This window comes from Athene noctua, chromosome 2 (genome assembly GCF_965140245.1).
Source record: "Athene noctua chromosome 2, bAthNoc1.hap1.1, whole genome shotgun sequence".
NCBI lineage: Eukaryota > Metazoa > Chordata > Aves > Strigiformes > Strigidae > Athene > Athene noctua.
This window is the reverse complement of record NC_134038.1, coordinates 5475622-5503397: the sequence shown is the minus strand read 5'-3', so window position 1 is coordinate 5503397 and position 27776 is coordinate 5475622. Positions and strand designations below refer to the sequence as shown.

Genomic DNA, 27776 nt, shown 5'->3' with positions numbered 1-27776 from the left:
CCCACCAGCGAGGCGGCTGGGGGTGCACAAGGAGTTGGGAGGGGGCACAGCCGGGACAGCTGACCCCAACTGACCCAAGGGATGTGCCATACCGTGTGACACCATGCTCAGCAATAAAACTGGGAGGGAAGTTGCCAGGCAGGTCCTGCTCGGGGGCAGGCTGGGCATCAGTCAGTTGGTGGTGAGCAATTGTTTTCATTTGCACCACTTGCCCTTCTTGAGATTTATTTTCCTCTCTCTTTGGTGTTTTTTTTTTTCTCTTTATCTTTTTTTAAAAAAATATTATTTCTTAATTATTAAACTGTTTTTATCTCAACCCACTTGTTTCTTTCTCACTTTACCCTTCCAGTTCTTCCCCCATCCCACCAGGGGAAGGGGCTGAGGGAGCAGCCGTGTGGTGTTTAGTTGCCACCTGGGGTGAAACCACGATATTCTCAAGGCTTCTGCTGACTTCTGCAGAGGACTGCCAGAAGTTGAGTGAAGATGTCCAAAATGCCATTCTTACCATTGCCACAGCGTACTACTGGCTCCCCAAGGGCCAGGGTACTACTCTTCAGAAGATGGTATGAGATGCTACCGCTGAAGTAGTGGAAGGAATAATGCAACTCTCAGAAACAAGTCTTAGTGCTTTAAAGGAAGGGAATTTTAAGGAAGGGAAATTTAAAGGGAGGGAAAATTATTTTGATGGTTCTGGTGACCTTCACACAGAAGCAAAGGAACTATTAGCTAAATCAAGTATGTATAAATTTTTGTGTGAAGTGCATGAAAAATTGCCTTTTTCTCCCTCAACCCACAGCACGAGCTGCCACATTTATGATTATTGTTTATTAGATGTAAGTGTCTGTAACAGTTAGGACAGACTTTGCCACACCTCATGTTTTGGTGCATGATTTTGAAGCAAATATCATCATCCCCACTTCCTTGGGTTTGCAGAGCAGCATCAGTGCATGCAAAACAGATTCTTTCCAGAATCAAAGACTTCAATCCCAGAGCACAGGTAATGTACTCCAACCACTAATAGGGGCATAATAATCTCAACTAACAAGCAGCCCTTCAGACAAATTTGGGTCGCGATGTGGAGGGGATATTTCATCCAGAAGACCAGAATAAATCTGGTCTCAGGTAAAACACCCGAATCACAATACAATGTAGTGTAAAACTTTTAGCACTGAGTGCCTCTACATACCAATCTATTCCTACTGCATCATCTTAATGTAGATAGAGCTTTTAGTCTGCAAATCCGTCAATTCTAAATAAGTAATTACAGTGAGATCACCAGGCAGTATAAGAATAGAAAAAACCATATGATCAGATGTTTTGTACTATACATTTGAGACCAGACATTTAGAGCTTTGTTAGATGTAAGATCCAAATACAACACAGCCCCTAATGAATTTTCAGAACCACACAGCTTTCAGTCTGCCTAAATTAATCCAGGTTGCCAACCATCTGATGGAACCACTTTTTAATTGTCACATTACAGTCTCCAGTCACCTCTAGACACACAGCATAGATGAAGCATTCCTCAATGGACAGTCTGAAAGTATTTAAAAGTAAAACACTACCAGTGCATTTTCCACTGTTAGATCTTTGCTCAAGCGTACTGCCAAAGCACTGAATACCCTGCTGTATCAGTTACTAGGGGGGAGCAGGACAGGCATGTGAGAATGTTCTGCCTGTGCAATATAGTTTTACAAAGAATTAATCAAAACTCACTGTGCCTAAATTTGTTTATCCATGTGCAAACACTGCTTTGGACTGTTCAGTAGCAAATTTATCAATAGGTTAAGGGGTAGATGTTAAAGTGACATGCATAGACTTATCAAAGTAATACATGATGTAATAATACCTGTTCCATCTTTTAGATGGCATCATAAATAAAAACAAAGACAAGGCACATGATGTCTCAAATTCAACCAACAGCAGTCACGCATCCCAGAGGTTTGTACTTTCATTAGGAGCTTGCATTATCATAGAATGGTTTGGGTTAGGAGGGACCTTTGAATATTCTAGGCCAAACCCTACTTCACTTTCTTTTTTTACCTTCACTATTGCTCTTTTCCAGGTTATTTAGCTAATGACTTATAAAAACAAAAAACAAACAAACAAACAAAACACACCCCTAAAAAATACCCAAACCTGAGAGCAACCAGAGCATAAAGGGAACATGTCCACATTGAAACATATGCAGCATTAGGCTGGTTTGCCTCACTGTTGGAATTCTTCTTTTAATCTCAATGAATGTTGAAACTAAGAATGTTTATTAGTATTGAATATTAGAACATATTTGTTCCATGCAGGTCCACTGCAGAAAAATCAATCACTATCATCTAATTAATTAAAAAAAAAAAATCATAAGGGGTAAGTCTGAGTAGGGTAGCTACAAATGGGAAGACAAACATATGAGTTACTACATGACTATCCTGGAAAACTGGTAAACACATCAGCTAAACTTAGTAGTTTTTATTAATATTCAACTGAAATTAAGCATGCCTTTTCTCTTATACTATAACTACATTAAATCATGCAGTAATCCAGCCCATGAAGACCAGAGAAAAAGAAAGGAGATGAGAACACAAAATAATTTTATATGGGCTATTTTATTTCTAACTTGCACAAGAAACAGCAAGGTATCAAACCACTCCTAGACCAGCTCTTAGCATCTCTTAAAAACCAACTGATATTAAATCAAACATACTTATTAGCCTAAGATTTGAGGCAATAATAGACTAAAAAGTTGAAAACAGCTTGCCACCCAAACTCATCATAAATGTATATGATAACAGGCTTTGAAATTCATTCTTTTTTTAATTAAAACAAAGTTTTACCTCAGGAAAAATATTCTTTTCAAATTGATGAATGATTTTCACCAGTGCTATACTTAGAACAGAAGTTGACACTGATTGGCACATAAAATTACAAAGAAAAACATGAAAAGAACCGAGCATGAAAAATTGCATGGCATTAGTCAGATTTTCTATTTTATATAAGGCACAAGTTTTCCTTTCTTTGTGAAAGGAATAGATAATGCCTAAACCAACATCCTGGACATACACCTAATGCTTTTCTTACCGATTTTATCTTTTTTAAAACCCATTCTATTTTCATTTTCTTAGGGGGAAAAAAAAAGGGACAAAGATTAGTTTAAACATTTTCTCAGGGAAAGAATGATTTTTTTAATCCCTAAATTGTACCTGCAAAAAGAGGTACGACAGCAAAAGAAACATCGATTCTGCTTCAGACTAAAAGGAAAGTTTAAGGTAACCATTGTAGTGGTCAAATAGTCTGTTTCAAGTTTGCAGCACTCAAACATAGCATATAACACAGCCTGGTGTCAGGCAGTGTGTTATACTTCAAACGACTCACCCCTTCAGAATTTGGATTGAGCAAGGGGACTTCTCTGCCAGAGGACAAAAAAAAATTAATGTCCTGCTGCTATCAATTTTATTTTTTTTTTTTTTATCATTTAGCTTTTTCTGTTCTTTGACCAGGCAGCAAAGGTGGTTAGCCCTTGTCCAGCTCCTCTGCAATACATTAAACAGGCACTACAGAATAGGGAAACACAGTCCGTTAAGAGCCCTCCTAGGGTGCAGAACTTAATGATGGCACAAAAACACAGGTAATTGAAAAATTAAGAAAATTGATAAAGGAGTTCACCAGAAGTTTTAAATTACTTGATACTGACATTTTTTGAAATTTATTTTCTCCATGAAGTTTAGAGATATGAAGATGCTAAATCCTCCACAGTTTTCTTTCGTCAACCCATACTGTCAAACAGCTTGAGCAGCCTTTTACTATAAAAAGAACAATTGTCTTTCTACTCTGTCCAGAAATCTTCCTAATTTCTAGAATCCACACTGAATATTTCCATGGTAACAGCACATGACCAACACTTTTTCCATGGTAACTGCAAAAAAACAGCTTGCCTTTCCAACATCACAGTCATTGCTGTCACAACAGAGCAAAATCTCTTACCGGCATTTCCTCTCTCCTCTCAAATGTTAAGTAAATTGTCAATTTAACTTCATTAGCCACTTTCACAGCACACTGCACAGAAGAATCCCACACAGTTTCATATTTGAATGAGGGAAAGTTTACTAAGGGAGTTAAACCTGTAGATTTACAACCCAATGACTAAGCACTGAAGAAAGCGCAGCATGGGACAGCTTCGGTCCCGTTCTAATCCACGGCACCCTTGTAACATTGTGTTGTACAACCATCACCGCCCTGATCCAGGTGACAAAAATACGGACACCTTTCAGCAGGTGGATGACAACCAGGGTGGTCTCAAACTCTGTCAAGGAAACCCTTAAATAACCTTACCACTAAAGTTAGGACAGCACAAAAGTTTGTCTGTATTCCAGTCTATGGGTAACTGGCAATACCATGTCACGCGAGATGTAAAACAGCTTGAGATTTTAAGCTGAATGCTTCTTCTCTGCAGAAGAAATACTTATATTCCAATAGCAGTACAAACCTGTTTATTGCCGTTTCCTAAAGACACATGAAAAGTACTTAATGTTATATATTCACACAATCACAGAATCATTCAGGTTGGAAAAGACCCTTGGGATCATCGAGTCCAACCATCAGCCCAACCCTACAACGTTCTCCCCTACCCCACATCCCCCAACATCTCATCTGAACGACCCTTAAACACACCCAGGGGTGGGGACTCCACCCCCTCCCCGGGCAGCCCATTCCACTGTCTGACCACTCTTTCTGTGAAAATTTTTTTCCTAATGTCCAGTCTGACCCTTCCCTGTTGCAGTTTCAAGCCGTTCCCTCTTGTCCTGTCCCTGATCCCCTGGGAGCAGAGCCCAGCACCAACCTCTCTGCAATGTCCTGTCAGGGAGCTGTAGAGTGATGAGGTCTCCCCTCAGCCTTCTCCTCCTCAAACTAAACACTCCCAGCTCCTTCAATCTCTCCTCGCATGATTTGTTCTCCAGGCCCTTCCCCAGCCTCGTTGCCCTCCTCTGCCCTCACTCCAGCACCTCGATATCCCTCCCATAGTGAGGTGCCCAAACCTGGACACAACCCTCCAGGTGTGGCCTCACCAGTGCAGAGCACAGGGGGACTGTCACCTCCCTGCTCCTGCTGGTCACACTATTTCTAATCCAAGCCAGGATGCCATCGCTTTCTTGGCCACCCGGGCACACTGCTGGCTCCTGTTCAGCTGCTTGTCAGTGAGAACCCCCAGATCCTTCTCATCCAGACAGCTCCAGCCACCCCTCCCCGAGCCTGTAGCCATGTAGGGGGTTGTTGAGGCCCAAGTGCAGGACCTGGCACTTGGCCTTGTTGAAGCTCATCCCGTTGATGTTGGCCACCGATCCAACCTAACCAAGTCCCTCTGTAGAGCCTCCCTATCTTCATGCAGATCGACACTCCCGCTTAACTTGGTGTCACCTGCGAACTTACTGATGACACTCTATGTCCTTATCAAGATCATCAATAAAGATGTTGAACAGAAATGGTCCCAACACCGAGCCCTGAGGAACACCACTTGTGATCGGCCACCAACCGGATCCAGCTCCATTGACCACCACACTCTGGGATCTTCCAGCCAGTGCTTGACCCAGCAGAACGTTTGCTCATCCAGGCCATGGGCAGCCTGTTTTTCTATGAGAATTCTATGAGGAACTGTGTCAAAGGCTTTTTGAAAATCCAGTTACATAACATCCACAGCTTTCCCTCGTCCAACAGTCGGTGTATATTGGGTGTCCGTGCCCAGGCGCTGGCAGGGGGCTGCAGGGTGGCCTCTGCGGGGTCCCAGGCGGCTCCAGCGGCCCCAGCGCAGGACACAGCTGAGCCCCTCAGCCAAGCTGGGGGCGCCCGGGGGAAACCAGGTTCGAGCGAGGGCCAAAGGCGGCCCAGGCAGAGGAGGAGGAAGCCGAGGAGGGAGCAGCAGCAGAGGGACCCCGAGGCCGGAGGAGGAGGAGGGCAGGAGGTGCTGCAGGCCCGGCGCAGGGATCCCCTGCAGCCCCGGAGAGACCCCGCGGGAGCAGAGACCCACCCTGCAGCCCGGGGAGGGCCCCACGCCGCAGCGGGGGGATATTTCCTGCAGGAGCTGCGGCCGTGGAGAGCCCCGGCGGGAGCAGGTTGTCCCTGCAGGACTGCAGCCCGGGGAAGGGCCCGCGCTGGAGCAGGGACACGGGGCAGGAGGGAGCAGCGGCCCAGAGGGCTGCCAGGGACCCACCGCGACCCCCAGCCCCAGCCCCTGCACCCCTGGGGGAGAGGAGTCGGGAGGGAAGGGGGGAAGCTGGGACTGGGGAAGCGGATGGGGAGATGTCAGCTTAATGTTTGGGGTTTGTTTTTCACCACACAGCTCCATTTTATTTTGCAATAAATTATATAATTTGCTGAAAGTCAAGTCCATTTTGCCTGTGACAGTAACTGATAAGTGATCTCTTTGTCTTTACCTCAACTCATGAGATTTCTCATCCTGTTTTCTCCCTCTGTCCTGCTTAAAGTGAGCAAGCGGCTTGGAGGGGGGTGGGTGGTGGTGGTGCATATTTGGCCAATAGTCATGGTAGTAACTTCTTACATGAGTGTTTTAACAGTATGAAATAATAACCCAAGAGATATGTCAGATTTTCTGGAACGTACACAACTTGAGCATAAAATATGAAATCTAAATGCCCCCTTAACCCATTTGTTTATTTGTCAATCCACTGCCTGATAAAAATTTCAAAAGAAAAAGCCTCTTGGTAGGCAACCTCTCCTAACAATACTGTAACACTTTTAAAGTACTTTCAGCATGCAGAAAAAAGATAAAAAGCCCAACTCAAGACAGAAGAGTATGCTTGCCAAACCAGAATATGCCTTTTTCCATCTAGAGAAAAAGAACAACCTTGTATTCTGCTGAAAGTAAGCAGAATTCTAGAAACTTGCTGTCTGCAGCAACAAAGAGGGGAATAATGCAAGAGTAGATAGAATTTGAGGCAATATAATCCACTTCCCCCTTCACACTACAGGTGGGCATTAAGATACAGCTCCTTCCCTCTCTCAAAAACATGCTTAAGACTATCACCCAAGAGACCTCAGGTAGCAGTACTGCAGACAAAGCTGTGAGGAATGCTCCAACTCTCTGGGTCCCAGGAGCAGGGCAGAGACAACACGTAGCAGACCAAGCACTTCTTTGAGACTCCGTTACATTTGAAGAGGACAGCAATAATAATTAACAACAGCAAATGCAGTATAAGTAAGGATTCCTTCCTAAGGTTGGTGAACTAACTAAACTAGAATTGGAAGTTAAATTTAGAATAAGGGTGAATACAACAAAAGGGAGCAAATGAAGTGTAAAGAAATTCATCATCAAAGACTAGAGATTATTTATGCACACTATGTTAGATGCTAAAATACAGTGCCTCAGCAAGAAAATGGCGTAACAGGATGGCTGGTCAATTAGCAGGTCAAATAGCAATTTAGTGCTATTTGCCTCGTGTCTGTCTTACCTATTTACATTGTAAAGATTTGGGGCCTGAAATACCTCTTACTACATGTTTGTATAGCGGCTGGTACAACTGACATATGCTAAGGTCCTATGTCACTTACATACTGTTTAATAAAACCATCCCGTATCAGTCAAATTATAAAACAAGGTTATTTATCCAGACTGAAAGATAGTTGGAAGAGAAAAAGGCATCTTGCCTTCAGTAAGCACTAAAGCTGGAATTCGAGAAGAAGGCTGTAAGAAAAGTTCTCAAAAAATTAAGAATATTTTTGATTTAACACGGTGATGAATTTATGGAGGACACAGAAGCATATGCAGTTTAAAAAAAACCACAAGAAACAAAAAAAACCCCCACAACTCATTTCCTCAGATCAACAGTGCAATCAAAATGAAAACTGACATCTTCAAACTGCAAAGACAAAAACTTCTTAGAAATGAAGTCACTTTGAAAAAATATTCTGAATGATTATAATGTAATAAAGGCAACCAAGCATAGTACCTAGTAACATGTAAATGATCATACTGAAATACCTCTGAGGACTTCCATCATCATCATCAGTAATATAATTATCCTAACAGAGTCCTCTAGGTTACTTAGTTTTTCAGAAGACCTGTCAAGACTACATTTAAATTCAAAACCAGCTACCTTTCTAACAAAAAAGTATATTGTCTATATGCTGCATAAGTGTAGGAACATATCTAAGCAGATAAAATCTAGCCTTTTAAGCAGAAAAGCAACAAAGTGAGTACAAAACCTAAAACGGTCTTGCATACCAATATTAAAAAATATTGAAAATCGTTGCTTTTATTATTTCTCTGCAACCTTTTCTCCCCAAGAGAAGGGAAGAATTGAAGCATAGATTTGCTTCTCTCTTCACACAGAATTAATTAGCTCCTTTGATGAGTTTATGAATTTAAATATTCTTGCACCTGTCTTTAGGTTCTCTATACACAGAATGAATGAACACTAACATTTAACATCATGAATTACTCATTGTAGATTAATTCATTAACTTTTCAAAACATTATCCCTATGTAAGAAGCTTTTTAAAAAGACTGCTTCCCAGCGAAAAGTTACCATTTATAATGCAATCCAGGAAGAGAAGCTATTGTTCTTTTCCAATTTAGCATGAGGGAAATACTGGATTTCAGAAATTAAAGTATAATGACTGGGAAGGAGAATTGATTATGCTTATAATGTAAACATCCTGATGATCTCTCTAATTTAACAGGTGACAGAGACCTTACTGCTTAAGCCTGGTTGTACCAAGCAGATAGAGAGCTTCCTCCTGTCTTTGTGCAACCACCTGAGAATCAAATCAAAAACGCACACTAGCTTCCTAACCAGAAAACCAAGAACATACGTAGAAGGAACCCTGAACCACCCACCTGAAGGACAGGAGATCCAAAGTTTATTAGGATTTGCAGCAATCACATCTCCTACTGGGAACCCTTGAATCTTGGTGAACTGCCTTCAAGACGTAAGCCTGGTCTTAATCCTAATTAACAAAGTGTCTCTAGAACACCTGCCCAGCTGTTCCAAGTGTCTGTAAAGTAATTAATTCCAAAGATAATAAACTGAGGCAATCTAGATTGTGATGAGAACCTTAAAGGACGTGCTGTAATGTGATGCCCATTCTTCTGCAATCTTATTAGGTTGTATTTACATAAACCCAATTCCCAGCATGAAAGCCTGTACAACACAGACAGAATGGTATGTTCCTGACATCACAGCTAGGACCTTAAGAAACTTAATGATTGGGCATTAAATTGTCAAATCAAATTCCGTATAAATAAATGAGAAAAAACAATCCTTCGTCAAATTATGTGTATGTATATTATACGTGAAATTGGAGGCTCTCAGCATACCATTACTGCTCAGGAGCAAAATCCTGGAGCTTTGGTTCACAGGTTTATGAATTTATGAACTCAATATTCAGCAACAGTCAAAAAAAAAAATGACAAATTTTGCCTCACTGCATTATTACAAGGAAAGTAATATAAAACAAAGAGCTTCATTAGGTCACTACAGAAATACATAGATCAGCTTTCAAATAGTGTGTACAGCCTACCTCATACAGAACTGAAAGGGTTCAAAAGAGACAATATGGCTGATCAACGTATGGAACTGCTTCCATAACAGGGGCAACTAAGCCAGGTAGAAATCTTCAGTCTGTGAAAGAGATCACTGTGACAATATCATGAGGAAATTTATAAAATCTGACTGTAGGTACAGAGTTTAGAAGATGTACTGTTACCTGTTTCCTGCAATGCAAGAACCAGGTAATATCAGGACACCAGCAGGTCAAAACTGCTAAAAGTAATTTAGCTGTGATTCTTCTCATCACAGCATGTTGTACAGTCCTGGCAGAAAGAGCAAAGAATTTTTTGAATGAGAAACTCACTGAGGATGACCAACAATGCCTAAAACCAGAGAAATTGTATCAGACTCTGGAAGTTCCTAAGCTAAGAGTTGGAGCCCAAAAGCTTTAAAGGAAAGTAGCATATATGTTTATTTTTCCCTATATTCTCCCTCAGGCATCTGCTCTTAGCCACTATCAGAGCCAGGATATTGGACTAGACGGTCATTGATCTGATCCTGTACAGCCACTCATGTGTTTTTGTTTCCTTTAATCTAGAAGAACATCTAACATTTTTCTTTACGAGGCAGTATATCATCAACACAACAATTAGATCAGCAATTTTGATTGATAACTTAGTTTACTTTCCAACTGGATAAGTGTATCATCAGAAACACCAGTAATTTATCCTTTCTGTACTATGTCCTGATTACAAACAGCGTAAAAGGAAACAATTTCGGCAGCAAATTAAAACAGATCAAAGTAACAGATGCCCTGCTAAGGGCATTACTTCTAAAAGACAAAAATATTTTGATTGTCATTGTAAATCTGGTCTTCAAAAGGTACCACAGCTACCATATGATTAAAAGTCATGTCAGAGCTGCCATTGATTTTTCTAGCTCTTTACTGTTCTTCACATCAGAATCTTACCTGCCTCTTGAGAAAGTACAATATTTATAAAATTAAAAGCAATATAGAAAAATTACAGTAGCAAGTAAAAATGGCAATGTACTTAGCATCTCTAATAATACTTTAAAAGCACACACAGCACATAGCATCCAAAGATACTAAAGTTCTAAAGAAACGCTAATGGATTCTGCTCTTTTATCATCACTGAATGAGAAAATGTTGAATTGCTTCCAGGCTTCAGTTAAACAACCTTTCAAAGAAGCCGTAGGCAGAAATAACAAGGGAAAAATGTTGTTCAAAGGTTTTGTTCGTATGTGGTCCCAGATACAGGTTAAAAACAGGCCCAGATACACTATCCCACAACTGTTCAATGTCAATACCGAGAAGTATGTTATCGTCTCCTTCTAGAGAGTATTTTGTTTGTATGCCATTTCATCTGAAAAACTGCTGGGCAGCTGCAGCTTCAGAGTGCCTTTACAGCTCACTGGAGACAGGGCAAATTTGGAAGGTACAAAAATGAAATCAACAGAAATGTCACTAGAGACAGTAATATCTAGTTTTTAAAATAATGACTTTCATAATTATTTTTCAAGTTATATTGATTACATTGGTCAAGTTCCTTCTCATTTCCAGGCCTCTGATTTCTTTCGTATCAACGTTAAGACGTCAACAAATAAAAGCTGCATTTCCAAAGTTCAGTTTAAGCTTTGAATCAAATGGCCTATACCCTTTCCATACAATGTAATAGATAATGAGTTGAATTACGATCTAATAAAAGCTCTTATAAAATAAGCAGGCAATAAGCCATTGGAATTTCCATGGAATAAAGAGGTCATCTACAGGGTACACGAGGACCAAGAGTTCAGGGATCTGTAAGTAATGCACTATCATCTGCTCCTCAAACAGTAAAATACAGTTAGTGTCAGATCTGCTACCCACCACCCCCCCTGCTCTATGAGGCTGTAGCACAAGTTTGTGCTGTAAGGAATTATATTTCCTATCCAGGGCATTTCTCAAAGCCTCAATTCCGTGGCAGATGTGCTTTCACAAGAGTATCAGAGTGTGGTCTTCCTCCACTATCAGCTTTTTCAAAAGTATACTTCAGTGCAGCAACACTACGGGGTTTGTGCAGTTAAATCCTAAAATATTTTTATAATTTATGTATTTTACACCAGGAAGGTTTAAAAACCAAAGCAGTCTTTTAATCTTTACAAAAAAATAATATAATTTCTGTCTAAATGCATTTGCAATATAACTCACAGAACTCAGCCCTATTCAATTTGAATAAGCTACGCATGTAATTTTGTTATTTATTTATTTTTTTAAAGACTAATTATACAGATAATGCATACCTGCAACTGGATAACTGAAACCTGGGAAATAGTCCAAACAATAATTATACTTTTTTTTTTTTTTAAGATAGGAATATCTTGTTTTGTCAAGTTAATTCAATCAGTTGAAAAAAGACAAGCAATTGAAAAAATACATAGTATAGCAACTACTCCAGTGAGACTGTGTGTTTATTATAAAAAAGGAAATCCCTATTATAAGTATCAGGTGCTTGCAATTCCAGATAATTCTAATACAAACAAACATTGGGGGGCGGTTGTTCAAAAGAACATATGAGCACATGAAACTTTCCCTACACTACAAATTTTAGGGGGATTATGCCCTATGTTGCAGTACGTCACTTCTGGCAAAACTGCAGTCAGCCACAAGTAAGAATTTTACAATCTTGGATAACTAAATGATCAACTTAATGCTGTTTCTCTTTAAAACCCACTGATGTTCGCAAATTATTTTTCTTTATCTTTATAAGATAAGGATACAAAGAGACACATCAAAAACACTCTATCAAGAAAGATTTAAAAAGATAGCAGGGCAAGGTCTCATGATGGGAAAGACTGGTCAGACTATCATGCCCATAGCTGTCACAAAAATCCAGTCTTCAATCCATACAGCTGACCGAGCAGTTCTCTTTGCATTACAAGACACAAACATGAAAATACACAACCACATCACACACCGTATTTTAAAATGAATGGCACAACAGCTGGATGAGTGTTTCTTGGAAGTATATACAAACCACCTAAGCAAGGAGAAATTAAAAACTCACCATCACTGAGATCTTGTAGAAGATTTTCTTGGCATGAAAAGTCCAGCTTCACTTTAATGTTTACAGTAAATGTAGCAATCTTTCCAGGTTTTAGAGGAAACTGGGAGAGGGTATCTTCTAGCTTCCAACTCAAGAAGTCCCCATACAGCTTCTCTGTATTACAATAAGGAAAAATTTCATAAGCATAACCACTGTGCTAAGGAAGTTTAAGTTTATAACTGCTGTAAAGTGTTAACTGATTTGTCATTTTCTGTTTATATTCTAAAATATTCAGAATTAAGGCATTAAAAATGAATATAACAGTAGAAAGACATTAGAGAGGTAACTGACATTGACCTGGAAGCACCTGGAAGTTCAAAAAGATGACTCAAAGTGAAGAACACTACCAGAAGAAAAATATTGCACAAATAGGTAGCATTAAATATACATTTTGAATACTCGAGAACACAGCCTGAAGGGGACTTAAAAGTTCATACATTTTTGAATCATACAGACTCCAACTCAGAAAATGGCATATGAATACAAAAACATTTCATCAAAATATTATACCAATATAAATCACTTGCAATTCTGGAACACAATGGAGAAGGCTAGGAAGATGATAGGCTTTTTTTTTTCTCTTTTTTTTTTTTTTTAAATTGAGTCCTTTCTCAGAACTGAGAAGCATAATGTACACAAGACCCAAATATTAAGGATGCTGCCAGACAGGTTTAGTTCATGTTAATGGGTATTTCTCTGAGGAATTATTTATCATTGGTCCATGTGAGATATGGCATCTGTAATTATTAGCTTCTCTCCCCTAAACCTAAAGCGAAGGCAGATAATACAAGAAAAAACACAGTATTCACTGTTCATCAATACACTGAGATACTTGATTCAATTATTCAGTCTCAATATTACTCCAGTAACATGAAAAAATCCATCCTGAAAGAAAGAGGAGCAGAGCATTAAGTTCACTTCATGAAGAGGGCAATTTAGTTACCTGTTATTTCAAGCTTTGGAGTAATGTCCAAAAGTCATGGACATTTAAGTACCTTCAGCAGAAGCGATCTAAAAAGTGATATTCTATGAACTTTATGCAAGAGCAAATAATTTTTTTTTAATATGACAGAAAGAGTTTTTACATACCAGAATGGTACAATGACACAGTGACACTTCCTAAATTAACCTTACTTCAGATACTAAATAGACACAAGAAATATCTGCTAATAGCTGATTTCTTTTATGCACTTCATGAATGATCTCAGGGTGGAGTGGGGTGGGTGAAGAGGAAATCAATCTCCCAGCACTTCACTTCTAATCCATTGTACAGGATAGAGTTCATTTTTTTATAGCAGCCTGTATGGTGCTGTGGTTTGGATCTTTGTTGAGAACAGACCAGCTTTTTGGATATTGCTGCACAGTACTTGCACAGCATCAAGGATTTCTCTTTCCCACTCCGCCCTGCCAGCAAGCAGGCCAGCAGTGGGCAAGAAACTAGAAGGCAACACAACCAGGACAGATGAGCCAGGCAGCCCAAAGGGATATTCCATGCCATAAAATGGCATCTTGTTTGGGTTTTTTTCTTCCTCTTTGCCTATTAAACAATCTTTACCTTTACACAAGTTTTCTCACTTTTGTCCTTCCAATTTTCTTCCCCACCTGCTGGGGCAGAAGGTGGGGGAAATGAGTGAGCAACTGGGTGGGGGCTTCAGTTCTGGCCAGGGTCAACCCACCCACCACATCCATAAATTCATTAATACTTGCAAGACCATACAATGCTAAACATTGCAGAAAAGTCTATTAATACATAAATTAAGCATGATGGTTTGACTGGGAGAATCCTAAAAATATCTTTCTTAATTTATTGTAGCAATGCATACTATCTCCGAAGTACACTGAAGAATTCTTCTAAAGGCTCTTTTAAACACCATCTGAGCACTGTTTTGCATAACATGGGGGCCACTAAAAGTCACACAGTTCATCTCCACTTCATACCAGGCTACTGTATCTAAGAACAAGTTAGCATATTGGCATTTCAGAGCCTTCCCAAAATGATCATCTGAGATCCATATGTGAGAAAACGGGGTGGGAAGACTGCCTCAACAACAATCTAGAATTAAGGCTCTTCCAAAAAAAGTAATTAGAATTTCAGTCCAAGCTTTGTTGATTTGCACAGAAACAACTGCATCTAGGGAAGGAAAATAAAAGTGAGTATTTTTCCATTAACTTTTACCTAAACTGTAACTCCTTTGCCTGAGATGTATTTTTCTCACAGACCATTCATTGATTGTTGTCTTGTGTCTTTACACATCAGATCAATATTATAGACTTCTTTATAAGAACAAAGATGAGGTAAAAATAAAAAATTTACCTATTGTTTCCTTAAAGTTACCTCCACCTCATCTGATGATTTAGCTGTAATCGTATCACTGTTCTGATTTTCTCCTGTTTTCAAGAAGTGGCTTAACAAGTACAGCAATCTCTACACCCTTTTCCTGATAAGTAAAAAAAATAATATGCTAAAGGGATGTTTTCCTCAGTGTCAGCAAAGAAGAGTGACATATCTCAAGCACTTGAGGGTATCTTCAGTTTAATGAACAAATTGTTTCCAAAACATTTTTTCATTAAGTAGGAAATTTATTTGAAGATACTAGGAGTGAAGAGACCTTCCAAGTGAGAATAGCCCTTGCAGATAATTTTGCTCTCTAATTTAACACCTGTAATTACAAGTCTAAATGCTCCAGCTAAAAGTTAAGCTGTAGAGAGAAGTTTAGTTTATATTTATCTGACATTGGTTTAATGGTTTAGTAGTGGTTTTTTCACCTTTTCCAGTGAATTACATGGCACCGGGCCTCAAACCTTTCAGTTGAGTGGGAAAGTCTTATTTGGGGGATGTCCTCATTCAGTTGTTTCTAGAGCCCAAAACTTGTGTTTAGCAAACAACTGAAGTTACAAGAGACTGTTAGTCAAGAATTTAAATTCTTAGCTTGTTTTATCATTTTACTGGATACTAAATCACTAGAATTGTAACAAATAACATGTAACAGCTTACCCACAATCTAACTTTGGGTTACCCTAACCCAGTCTAACTCTTAACAGATTTGAAGGTCTGCCCAAAAAAAAAAAAAAAAAGTCCATGCTGTTGTTTTGCATAGAGAAACTTGATGGAAAAGCAAGTCTTTTGAGATCTCAAGAACCTCAATTCCTCAATTCTTTTCAATCTTAAATTCCCAGGTAAATCTGTCTTTTTGCTAAGGTTTACTTTAATGCAAGCACATCTATAAAATCCTTTATTGAAATAATTTAACTCTTTGTTTGGGTATTTAACTTTACATGGCTATTAAAACCATTATGAGAGGCCATAATCTGTCTGTACCTTCCCACCATCACTAATTCATGTTATTGTATAGAGTACCATGTATTAGGACTGTTACCATTTTTCTCAAAATTATTTGCTCTTAAGATATCCAGTGAACAAACAAAATCATAAAATGATGAATTTAAGAATAACTTAAACAGGAACAAATTCAAGTTAGACTAGCTATGTGTGTTTAGTATTTGGTATATTTGAACATTAATATCTCAATGGCATAGATTGCAAACATGTAGATTTATGGGCTACCAAGATTTTAATTTATTTTTTTCTCTTCACAAAATGCTTTATAGAACAACAGTGTAGACAAAGACATTTCTTTCAGTAACAATGTTTAAGGCTATCAGCATTAATTATCATCAGCAAATTACATCCACCTCTTGATCAGACTCATTTCCAGAGAGTTTATCTTGGCTAGATTTCAAAATTATTTAGGGATATAGTAATGTTGAAGGCAAGAAACTCAAAAGAACCTCATGAAATTGAGTAGGCAAAAAATGTACTTCTGTATGCATAAAGGTAAAATACAAGTAGGGGGAAAAAAAAAAGAAAAAAAAAGAGCTATTTCTGGTATGTTGAACTTGGAATTGGCAATTACAACTCCACAAAGAAACGCTAGAGCCACCACTGACTCATGGAATCACCATGGAATCATCAGCTTAGTGAGCAGCAATGGAAAAACAAAACATAACAAAAGAAAAAAACCAAACCAAAACAGAAACAAAAAAAAACAGGTCACCATTAGGAAGGATACTGAGAGCAAGACAAAGGGAGGGGCATTTTGCCACTGCACAAAACCTTGGTGTGCTCACATCCTAAATGTTGTTTGCAGCTTTGATCTCTGTACTGCAAGGACATACTAGAGCTAGAGACAGTCCAGAAAAGGGTAATTAAAATGAGGAGGGGGTGGAGCAGCTGCCATGTAGGCAGAGACCTTTCAGTTTGAAAGGCTGAGCAGGGGAAGATGACTGCAGATTACAAAAATGACAAAGATGGCAGATAACGTGAATGCAGAACTGTTGCTCACTAAATTCCCTGGTATAAGAACTGGGAACACTTGATAAAACTAGTAGGAGATGAGATTAAAACAGACTCAGCACTTCTCTACCCATCTGGTAATAAACTTCTGGAATCTGGTGCTACAGGAGGCTGCAGAGGCAAGTGGTACCAGCAGCTTCAGAAGGGGATAGGCAAATTCACCGGCAAGTCCACAAAAGGCTACTGAAAAAAGAGTATGTGTCTATGTTATGGAGGCTCCCAAATAAACAACTAACCAACCACCAAAAATTAAAAATTTATTATTAACACAATTAACTAGCTCTCTGTAAATTAAAGGTTTGAATGTCTGTGAGAGGAGAACAGAACAACTCCCTAGGGTTTAACGGCAACCCAAAACGCATAATAAAGCACAATTCCTTAGGGTGTAACGACAACCCAAAACACTCTATCACTCACCTGAGGACTCTCACCCTCGAGGACCTGCTCAGGGCAGCGTCCCGACCCAAGGCCCCTCGAGGAGTTTCCTTGGGCAGCGTCCTGACCCAAGGGGAGAGCCCTCGACCGCAGCTGCTGCTCCAGGGGACGAGCTCCCAGTGGCTCCCAGGGGACTCCACTGATACCCAGGCCCAACTGCCCTGTGGTCAACAGCGGCTCCCACTGCCCAAAGGCCCCGATTACCGTGAGGCCCCGAGAGCAAAGGCAGCCCCAAGCTGCTGCACTTCAGCAGCCAAGAAGCTCTGCTCTCGTTGGGCGAGTGCACCTGCCCCAGTGTACAGCAACTACGGATGCTGAGCAAACACAACAGAAACAGCACAACACTGGCAAGCCTTGCATGCTTTCCCCAAGTGGCATCCCCTGATGTCCTGTGACTACTGAGCTAGACGGACCATCAGCCCTAGCAATACATTTCTTAAATTCTTATGTCTTTGTCTTTCTGTGGAAGAATGGGACAGTATTGGACTGAGCCCTCTGTTAACCACAGCATTATGATCTGGCTCAAAATTGCAAACTGGACTTAAATCATTAAAGAAACTGTATATACGTGAAACCGTGTTCTGAGCACTGCTGTGGATTCCTGACAAACACAGATTTACCAAAAAAAACCAAAAAAAAACCACCCACAGGAGGATAAAAAGATGCATTACATCATGGAGGTCCAGTGAGATGATAGCAAAACTGCAATTTAATTAAAAAACTTGGAAAACTGGAGGAAAGAGTTAAAAGTAAGGACAAAAAGAAACAAAGAAGAAAGAAAAACCTAACAGACCACAGCTGAAAGGTAAAGCCTGGGTAGAACATAACCAAAACAACTGCTGCTTCTCAAGCTGAGCAGTTGAAAGGAAATATAAATGCAAGAGCAGTTTCCAGCTAGTACAGAAGGATGAGACCAAAGTACTCTACATCTCTGAATTCAACATACACAAAGGTAAACCAAAAGCAAGTATGATCAGACACCTGAAGACAGAAATCTGATGTGCTTCAAGGTAACAAGGCTCTTCAGACTTCTGTAGTAATTTGCACATCTGATTCCTGATGCTTCACCAGCTGACGTATCTATTTCTAGCAGAAAACACAGGACCTCACAATAACTATAAATTCTAAATGCAGAGGCCTTTATACATCTCAACTTCTCCAAGTGTAGAAAGTCTAGTAAAATGAAAGCTGTGTATTCAGCACTGCAGAGTATCCACCATCCTTTTTTAAGATGAGGAACTGACACTAGAATTACAGGGTTCAAAGCACTAATAGTTCATCAGCTCATTGGTAGCATACCAATATTATTATTAATTTTCTTTTGAGATTGGGGAAAAATGGCCTCTTCCTAATTTAGAAGACAATCCAGAATATTTTTAATTCAGACCTGGTAGATAGAAATTAACTTGCAGGACTTTATGTTCTTTAAAATATAAATGTATCTAGCAGAGTTTCCTCTAGGCGATTAACAAGTATCTGTAAAAGGTAGGGAAAAAAATGCTTTAAAATCATGAACGATTTAACATATATCCTATGAGTGAAAAAAACAGTTAATAAGAATCATACAAATCATGATCTCAGCCGGTTTGGGCAGAGAGGAAGAGACTTAAACTGAGAAATCTGGACAGTAAAACCACAGCAGCTAGACTGGGGCTGGATTAACACTCCTCGTTGTCCTACCTTGACAAGGACATTTGGACTAACTGGAGAAAAGCCTGCCTGCCTTCACAACTCTCTATGGAACAAAACCCAACTCCAATTTGAAAGACTTTACCGTTTTATTGGGAAAAAAAAAAAAAAAAAAACAAACAAAAAAAACCACCAGTAAATAGATCTATTACAGGATATTCACAGTTCTTAAATGGGTTACAGAGTAGATTTTTCATTTGTGGTCTGGCACAGCTAAACAGCTGAGACCACAAGCAGATGTGTTCAAAGACCACAGGACGAATACAACTAGACAAGTGAATTTGTTTCTCTGGGTCTAAATTCCAGAGGTCAGTCACTTCTAAGAAAGATCAGTGAGGTTTTGCTTCATCATCCAAGTTCATTCAGTGTGTGCTACTGGTGCTCCCTACTAGAGCCTAATAACCCATGAGGCTGGTAAGAACGCATGGCACACTCTTCTCAGTGCTTCAGGTTTGAAAGCATCAGTATTACATTTGCCCCCAAGTGAATCAAATAGTTGGGTTATCAAAGCTTTTAGAGTGCACCCCCCAACTGAGACATAACAAGCCTCTGACAAGAGCTGACTGGAGACTTATCAAAGCTTTTAGAGACTTATCAAAGCCTCTGACAAGAGCTGACTGGAGACAGAGGATGGAAAGGTAACCTTTTGAACATGTCATCATTCTAAAAAAAGTGTTAGACCATCTGACCTGATGAGGGACAATATGAGGTGACACAGAGTTGACTTTAACAGTATACATGTGATGTCCAACCTACAGATACCACAGCTTGGTAGACTGAGCAGTGCAATGAGACATTAAAAGACAGACATGTTTATTGTGGCAGCATGACAAGTCCCTTTTGCTGATTTAACTCAGGATCTGTTCCATAACACATGGCTGCTAAAGGACTTGAAAACCCTGCAATGTCCTTTATGAACTGCACAGGGTGAGCTGCAATTTCTGCTCATTTATCTGAGGGCCAGAGCGGACAAGTTAAAGAGCTGCACCTGAAGAAACAGAAGAGAAGATGTAAGAGAAGACAAGTTTGAAAGCCTTCTCTCCAGAGATTCTCAATAACAAGACACCATGGAAAACAATGCCAGAGAAGTGAGCTTCCTCAAGAAAAGTGACTGGCTATAGCAAACATAAAGGAGGGAGGTCAGGACACCACACAGCAACAGCTAATCCCATCCAGTAATTAAAAAAAAAAAAAAAAATAAAAGAGAATGTTTGCCATGTACAGCATTCATCTTTGTGCTAAAAGTAGTTGCCCCAGAAACAGAAGGTAAGGAAATAGAAGTCAGACAGGCAGGCATGCAACAGCTGCAAAAGATTTATGAACAACTGCCAAGACTAAAAGAACCAAAGCAAATCAGGTGAAGCGAAGGATGATTGAAAGCTCTTCATATTTGGCTGAAATTGGACAACTTCTCATGGGCTCCCTAGTTGACAGGCAAGCTGTGGTCATGGCAGATGAAGATGCCTAACAGCTTTCAAGGAGACCTTGAGCAGTTTAAATCACAGGCACATTTCAGCTGAGGAGTAGTAAAAAACATCCAAGGGACAACTTCTTAATGCACTACAGACAGTTCATAAGCATCTGCATATGCTCTCAACTTGATACATAATACCAAGTTAAGAGCTTGTGTTGCTATTAAAGATGGTTTAATGTCGTATCCACTTTATTTCCACGCATGTGGTATTCACTGACCAAACTGAGCTGCTGACATTACAAATCTTTAGTTCCCTGTTGATCAGCAGAATCCCATGTCACATGTCACACTTCACTGCAAACACTTTCTATAGAGAAAGAAAATGAAGGATGAAGTAAAATTAAAGTTTTACTGAACTCAGAGCTGAGCGTATCAACTTTTCTCCTTTTTCTCCAGTTTTTAATGGAAGTTTTAACTGAGAGATGATGGTTTTAAAGTTGACAAGAAACTCTTTTTCAAAATTCTGAACCAATTAACTGTGTAATGTAATACACAATGAGTCCAATTAACATCTGATTCAGAGGCCCGTATATTCCACAATTTAATACAATTCATTACATAAACTTCACCATTTAATATACGTGCTGTATTTGATCTTTACATACATACAGCACCTAGCACAGTAGGAGCACGTTGGAATTACTGAAATAAGAACAATAAGATCATAATTCTCAGCTTCTAAAATTATTCTTGGTAACAAGTCTCAGACAGAAAATCTATTCTTAGATGATTGGCAGCTCCTATACCGTCAGGTTGCAGAGAAGAGGCTACTCTGTTGAAAACAAATCAAGAGCTCAAATACTGAAATGAACAAAAATCACCAGGTATCACATTGCATTTTAATACTCTGGCACCAACAGAATAAAACCTGCAATAAAATATAGTATTTCTACTGTGAGTAAAGATTGTCTTGCTTGTCATCTGTAGTTCTTCTGTTAATATCAATTTCAGAATGATGTCTCAGAGGACAAACCAAAAATGATAAAACACATCGCAAAACAGAAACAAGATTCACCTATCAGACTACTTTTTATTACTAATATGTACAGAGTGTTTTATGAAAAATAACTGGAAGCAGGAGATGTACTGTATTTCTTCCATACCTTCAATTACTCTTTTAACTCCTAATAGCCTATTTTATTTATTGCCTTGTTTTTTAAAGTCTTTTATCCCATTTTTTCTTATTGCTCACTGAGTGAGATAGAAGTGGGCTTATTTGCTTCCACTCTCTCAAGCAGGATGACATTGCTGCTAACGGTAATTTATTTAATTAACTAATCAGTGTATTTAGACATAAGGAGAAAATAATTTAGACCTAAGACACTTGCTTTTTACTAGTTACTGCCTCAGGATTGTTTTTTTCCAAGTAAGATTAAAATGAAATCTAGATTTCCAAAAACCAGCTGACCCTTTGACACACAGATAGTTCTACAACGTCTTCAATTTTCTTTCTATATTTTTTTACATTCTCTTTCACTTCTATATTCTTACAATAAAATCAACCGAATTATTCCAGTTTGTAACAGGGCTTATGCTATTTATTCTAAACTGACCTAAAAGAAGTAGAATACAACTTAGTCCCCCTTTTATCAGAGAAAGAATGATCGTTATTATTTCTAAATATAAATCAGCATACACACCCTTAGTGTTGACTGTTTTCGCTGTAACCTCTAATTTCTCCAGTGGTTCTGTTCCAATATTTTCTAACTTAATGATGAGCTGTTGGGTCTCTCCATTGTAAAGCTGGACGGACACATTAGTGGAGATTTCATCCCCTGAAGAAGGCTGAAGCGTATGAGCAGACCTACCAAATGTGACACAGACACAAACAAAATGTCATGATAAAATGTTAAAAGCCTGTCCAAGTTACTATATTCTATTAACTATTCTTTGAAGACTCAGAAACTACTGCTCTGCAGTCTTGAAGATAATAGATACCATTTTCCATTCTCATTTTAACCAGAATCATTTTTCATATCCATTGAGGACAAACATTACTATTTTATGCATAAGACAAGTCAGATTTCAAACACTATGAAATATACATTCCTAATTGTGAAAGCTTGTTTAAAATTTCTGCAAGAAAGCAACAAGAGAAAAAAAGAAAGAGCAGGTTATTAGAATGAGCTAACTTGAAAGAAGTGATATCTGATCTACCGAGTGTTTGAACTAGGTTGAGTAACAGTGAGTATCAAGAGCTGAATGTAAAAAAAAAGAGTAATAAAAATAAAGTTGAGAACAAGAAGTTGAGTGCTACATGGGAGAAACTAGGGTGAGATTCCTCTGCAAGATCCTGAAGTCCATGCTGCACTCTGATCACCTCATAAAAATTACAAAAGTGAGAATAAAGTAAACTGGCAGAAGAAACCTCCAAAGAGATGAAACCTTGTACTCACAAGTGAGGATACATTATCTTTAATTGTTAGGCATTCCCAAACTCCACCAACATACAATATATATGGAATGAAGACAGAAACATCTTTAATGACAGGTTGGTAGCACTAATTGTTTTATACAGCTGTTCACTCAGAAGCTGTTTTCTTAAGGGATCATAAACAGTATCTGAAATAAGAGGTAAGATATACCTAGAGCAATATATTGTAAAAATAACTTAGAGATGAAACAAAAAATATTCTAGGAGTTGTATGTGCTAGGGAAAACGCATGGGTACCTAAAGCTTCAGAAACATTAGAATTTATTTAAATGAGTATCAAGCATTTCATTTAAAGTAAAAAAATGTGCCAAACCAGTCAATTATTGAAATAGCAGATATCCACAGTGCTATGAAAACACATCATGGATAAAGCAGAATTGAGCAATAACCTTGACCTTTTCTAGGAAGAACTAATACAGGAGTTCAGAGAATGCGGTTTTAGTGGACAGCTGAGGGCATAAACCTCACGGGAGGGGATCCTGGAAGAAATTCTCTGTGTGAAAGGTTAAACAGTGAATAGAAATGAACTCTTTAGAACACGAATGAGGGAAAGAGGATCATGGAACAAGACAGATGGGCAGAGGTTCAATTTCTGACTGTATTTTTCATGCTAATGCAAAGTGGTCAGAAAGGATCAAGGATACAAGGGAAAAGCTACTGAAATTAATGACCCGTAAATCTGTCTGTAAACTCAGGTTCAGTAACTTATTTTGGAAGGTATTTCTGCTATCCTTCCTTTTTATCCTATCCTTCCTTAGCACAAAATAAGCAGCCTCCACAAACAAGAGCAGATTTTAGTCTTTCAGAATGCATCTATGGCAACAAGTACTTAAAACACATATTTTTTGATAATTTAAAATTTACTGTCATGTATCATTATCATTGCAGTGCTCTGAAGTTTGAGCATTTAGAATGACAGGAAAAAATTTTCTTTATCCCCTTATATTTAGACAAAAGTATCAAGGAATTGCATACTAACAAATCAAACAAATGGTAATTTCAATTACTATATCAATGTACGTCTGAAACTTAAACCCAATCTAATTCAGTTTATATGACTTTTTCTGTAACACAGCTTCTTAAATTAAAAACCAACTCAACTGTGTAAGCACTGTATAGTCATCAGTTTTGTTCTGAACTTGCAGAGCCTCAAGACTGAGGCTTGACATGGGGATATTGGTAGATGAAAAATTAGGTATGAGACAGCAACATACACTCACAGCCCAGAAACCCAACCGTGTCCTGGGCTGCATCAAGACAAGTGTGGGCAGCGGGGTGAAGGAGGGGATTCTCCCCCTCTACTCCGCTCTCCCGAGACCCCCCTGCAGTGCTGTGTCCAGCTCTGGGGGCACCAACATCAGAAGGACACGGACCTGCTCGAGCAGAGACAGAGGAGGCCACAAAGATGCTCGGAGAGCTGGAGCACCCCCCTGTGAGGACACGCTGAGAGAGCTGGGGGGGTTCAGCCTGGAGAAGAGAAGGCTCCAGGGAGACCTTAGAGTGGCCTCCCAGGATCTGAAGGGGCTACAGGAAAGATGGGGAGGGACTCTTCATCAGGGAGTGCAATGATAGTAGGAGGGATAACAGTTTTAAACTGAAAGAGGGTAGATTTAGATTAGATATTAGGAATAAATTCTTCCCTGTGAGGGTGGTGAGGCCCTGGCACAGGCTGCCCAGAGAAGCTGTGGCTGCCCCCTCCCTGGAAGGGTTCAAGGACAGGTTGGACGGGGCTTTGGGCAACCTAGGCTAGTGGAAGGTGGCCCTGCCCATGGCAGGGGGTTGGGACTAGATGAGCTTTAAGGTCCCTTCTGACTCAAACCGTTCTATGATTCTATGCCTGCTCTGATCTCATCCTGACCTGCCTGCAACTTTGGTTTGACTTAACTGTAGCAGCAACTTATCTTCTGACCTGGTGCCTACACCCTATTTGCTTTATTTCTGTTACCTCTGTTCAGCACAACCATAGTCTTATATAGATAGTAAAACGTGGTTGTTCTAGATAGAATGAGATATTTATGACTAACACAGTGACACCGTGTAGAGACACGCAGGTCTGGTATGACAGCAGAGGCACTGCAAAGTGGAGACACTGGATGCAGCAGAAAGCAGTACTGATGTGAGATGGCAACAGATAGGGCACGTGCTTAACACCGGAGATCTCACTGCTATAAACAATTCACTAACAGTCAAAGAAATGCAGACATGGAATGGGGCAAAAAGAGCTTTTAGGGATAAAAAAGAAAACAAGGGTTTAATATAAAAAAAAATACCACATATATTAAATTTGGATGCAATGTAGCACTTGAGTGAAGAAAGGACAAGGCATAAAAATGTGTTAGCAAACAAAAATGGCTTCGAGCGTTTTCTAACGTAAAAAAAAAAAAAAATCAACATATTCCACTCAGTGAAGGTCTCCAGATGCTGACAACTGGCTGTCCCAACAGACTGAGATGACCAACCTTAGGACCCAGAGGAGCAGTAGGAGGGCAAGCGTAACACCAGGAAAACAAGTAGAAAATAGGAAGTTTGTGTATAGCAGCTTTAAGTTTATAATTAATAGTGATACCTCTTCTGCATAGAGTATTTCTCTCTCCTTTTTCTATCTTCTCTAATAATTGCATCTGGACTAAACAGTTTAATACAGGAAGCATTAAGATACAAACAGTAAATTCTTGGCTTTATACAAAAGTGTCTTTCCTCTTTGCCTGTAAGCATGATTTTGAGCATAACACTACTGCAGAATTATTTCAGTATATTACAAAGTCCTCACCAAGAAAGCAACCTATAATGCTTGGCACACTGGTATGCAGCTCCAAATATTTCTGGTTCTTGTGGAAATAACTGATATTTTTCCATATAAGTTTTTACCCATTTTATTTATAAATTTATAATTTTCTTCCAGCAATTTTCTTATTTTGTAGGCTTTTTCATGACGATTTACTCAGCAGTATGTTATTTTTACATACAATATATACGATACACAAAAAAAGTATGCACAAATATATATATAAATACATATAATGATGAAAATAAACACTAACAAAGTCATTCTCAACCCACAGCAAGCTTCATGAGTGCACCCTCAATAAGTCTGCAGACCACAGCAAGTTGGGCAGGAGCGCTGATCTGCTTGAGGTAGGGAGGCTCTACAGAGGGATCTGGACAGGCTGGATCAATAGGCCAAGGCCAACTGTATGAGATTCAACAAGGTTCAGTGCCGGGTCCTGCACCTGGGTCACACCAACCCCATGCAAACACTACAGGCTTGGGGAAGAGTGGCTGGAAAACTGCCCAGCGGGAAAGGAGCTGGGGGTGTTGGTTGACAGGTGGTTGAATATGAGCCGGCAGTGTGCCCAGGTGGCCAAGGCAGCCAGTGGCATCCTGGCTTGTATCAGAAATAGTGTGGCCAGCAGGACTAAGGCAGCGATCATACCTCTGTTCTCAGCACTGGTGAGGCCGCCCCTCAAATACTGTGTTCAGTTTTGGGCCCCTCACTACAAGACAGACATTGAGGTGCTGGAGCGTGTCGTGTCCAGAGAAGAACAACAAAGCTGAGGAAGGGTCTAGGGCACAAGTCCTGTGAGGAGCGGCTGGGGGAACTGGGGGTGTTTAGTCTGGAGAAGAGGACGCTCAGGGGAGACCACATTGTTCTCTACAGCTACCTGAAAGGAGGTTGTAGGGAGGTGGGTGTCGGTCTCTTCTCCCAAGTAACAAGCAATAGGACAAGAGGAAATGGCCTCAAGTTGCAACAGAGGAGGTTTTGATTAGATATTAGGAAAAATTTCTTCACTGAAGGTCTTGTCAAGCCCTGGAACACTGCCCAGGGAAGTGGTGGAGTCACCATCCCTGGAGGTGTTTAGAAGACGTGTAGATGTGGTGCTTAGAGACATGGTTTAGGGGTGGACTTGGCAGTGTTAGGTTTATGGTAGGACTCAATGACCTTAAAGGTCTTTTCCAACGTAAATAATTCTGTGATTCTATTACATCTTCTGTTAAATCGAGCTTATTAAACTGACCCTCCATAAAACAGATCAATAATAGTTTACAGTTCTAAAAAGATATTATGGTATGCTAGAAAGGCCTGGAATTACTCTTGGCAAGACAACTATCACACCAAAATTACTACTAGAGCAATCAACTTAGGAAGAAGTTCTGAAGAGCTAGATATCTTTGACTTTTCAAACTAACCTTGTCCTACAGTTTCACTGACAAAGAAGTAAATAAATATGGTATAAGATTATCTCAAATACTTCAAAATAAATAAATTCAGTGAAAAATGAAGAAACATCAGCTCAGCTCCAGTAGAAGGAGCTATAAAAACTAATGTGCTGATGGGTGTCAAAGGAAATGTAAATGTAAAGCAAATCAGCAAGATGCAAGAAGAGAAATCAAATTCAGATTTTATTCTGCTGTCTGTAAATTATGAGTGTTCTTTCTTCCAGTTCTTCACCATGTCTTTTAAAAGTACCATCATCCTTCAAATAACCCAAAGGATAAAACAGAGTTGACAAGAGTCACATGAGGCAATTTGCTGCTGTAGAGGCTGGGAAAAGGAGTAAGTGATGGGAAACAGGGACCTCTCTGGCATACTGCAGAGTAGCCAGAAGAGCATCTGAATTCCCAGGGTGTTACAGGAACTGAGAATGAGTACTGAAACTAAAGCATCTGAAGAAACAAAGAGTAAATTTAACACCAATGAAAAAGTAAAAAAACATCAGTATACAAAGAAAATCCTGTTAATGTTGCACATTATCAGCTGAGCGTATATCCAAAAAGAGCAGCTATTATGCTC

The 27776-nt window shown here is 39.5% G+C and overlaps 1 protein-coding gene across 5 annotated transcripts in view; it reads right to left on the bottom strand.

Annotated features, from left to right (window-relative positions):
• TRAPPC9 (trafficking protein particle complex subunit 9) overlaps positions 1-27776 on the bottom strand; it is a 534962-nt gene that overhangs the window by 419060 nt on the left and 88126 nt on the right. For all 5 annotated transcript variants that reach the window (XM_074898387.1, XM_074898390.1, XM_074898389.1 and 2 more), the window contains 2 exons: positions 22191-22354; positions 12560-12712 (listed from right to left, as the gene is read on the bottom strand). In XM_074898387.1, the coding sequence (XP_074754488.1) occupies positions 12560-12712; positions 22191-22354 (317 nt within the window). The remainder of the gene's footprint in view (positions 1-12559; positions 12713-22190; positions 22355-27776) is intronic.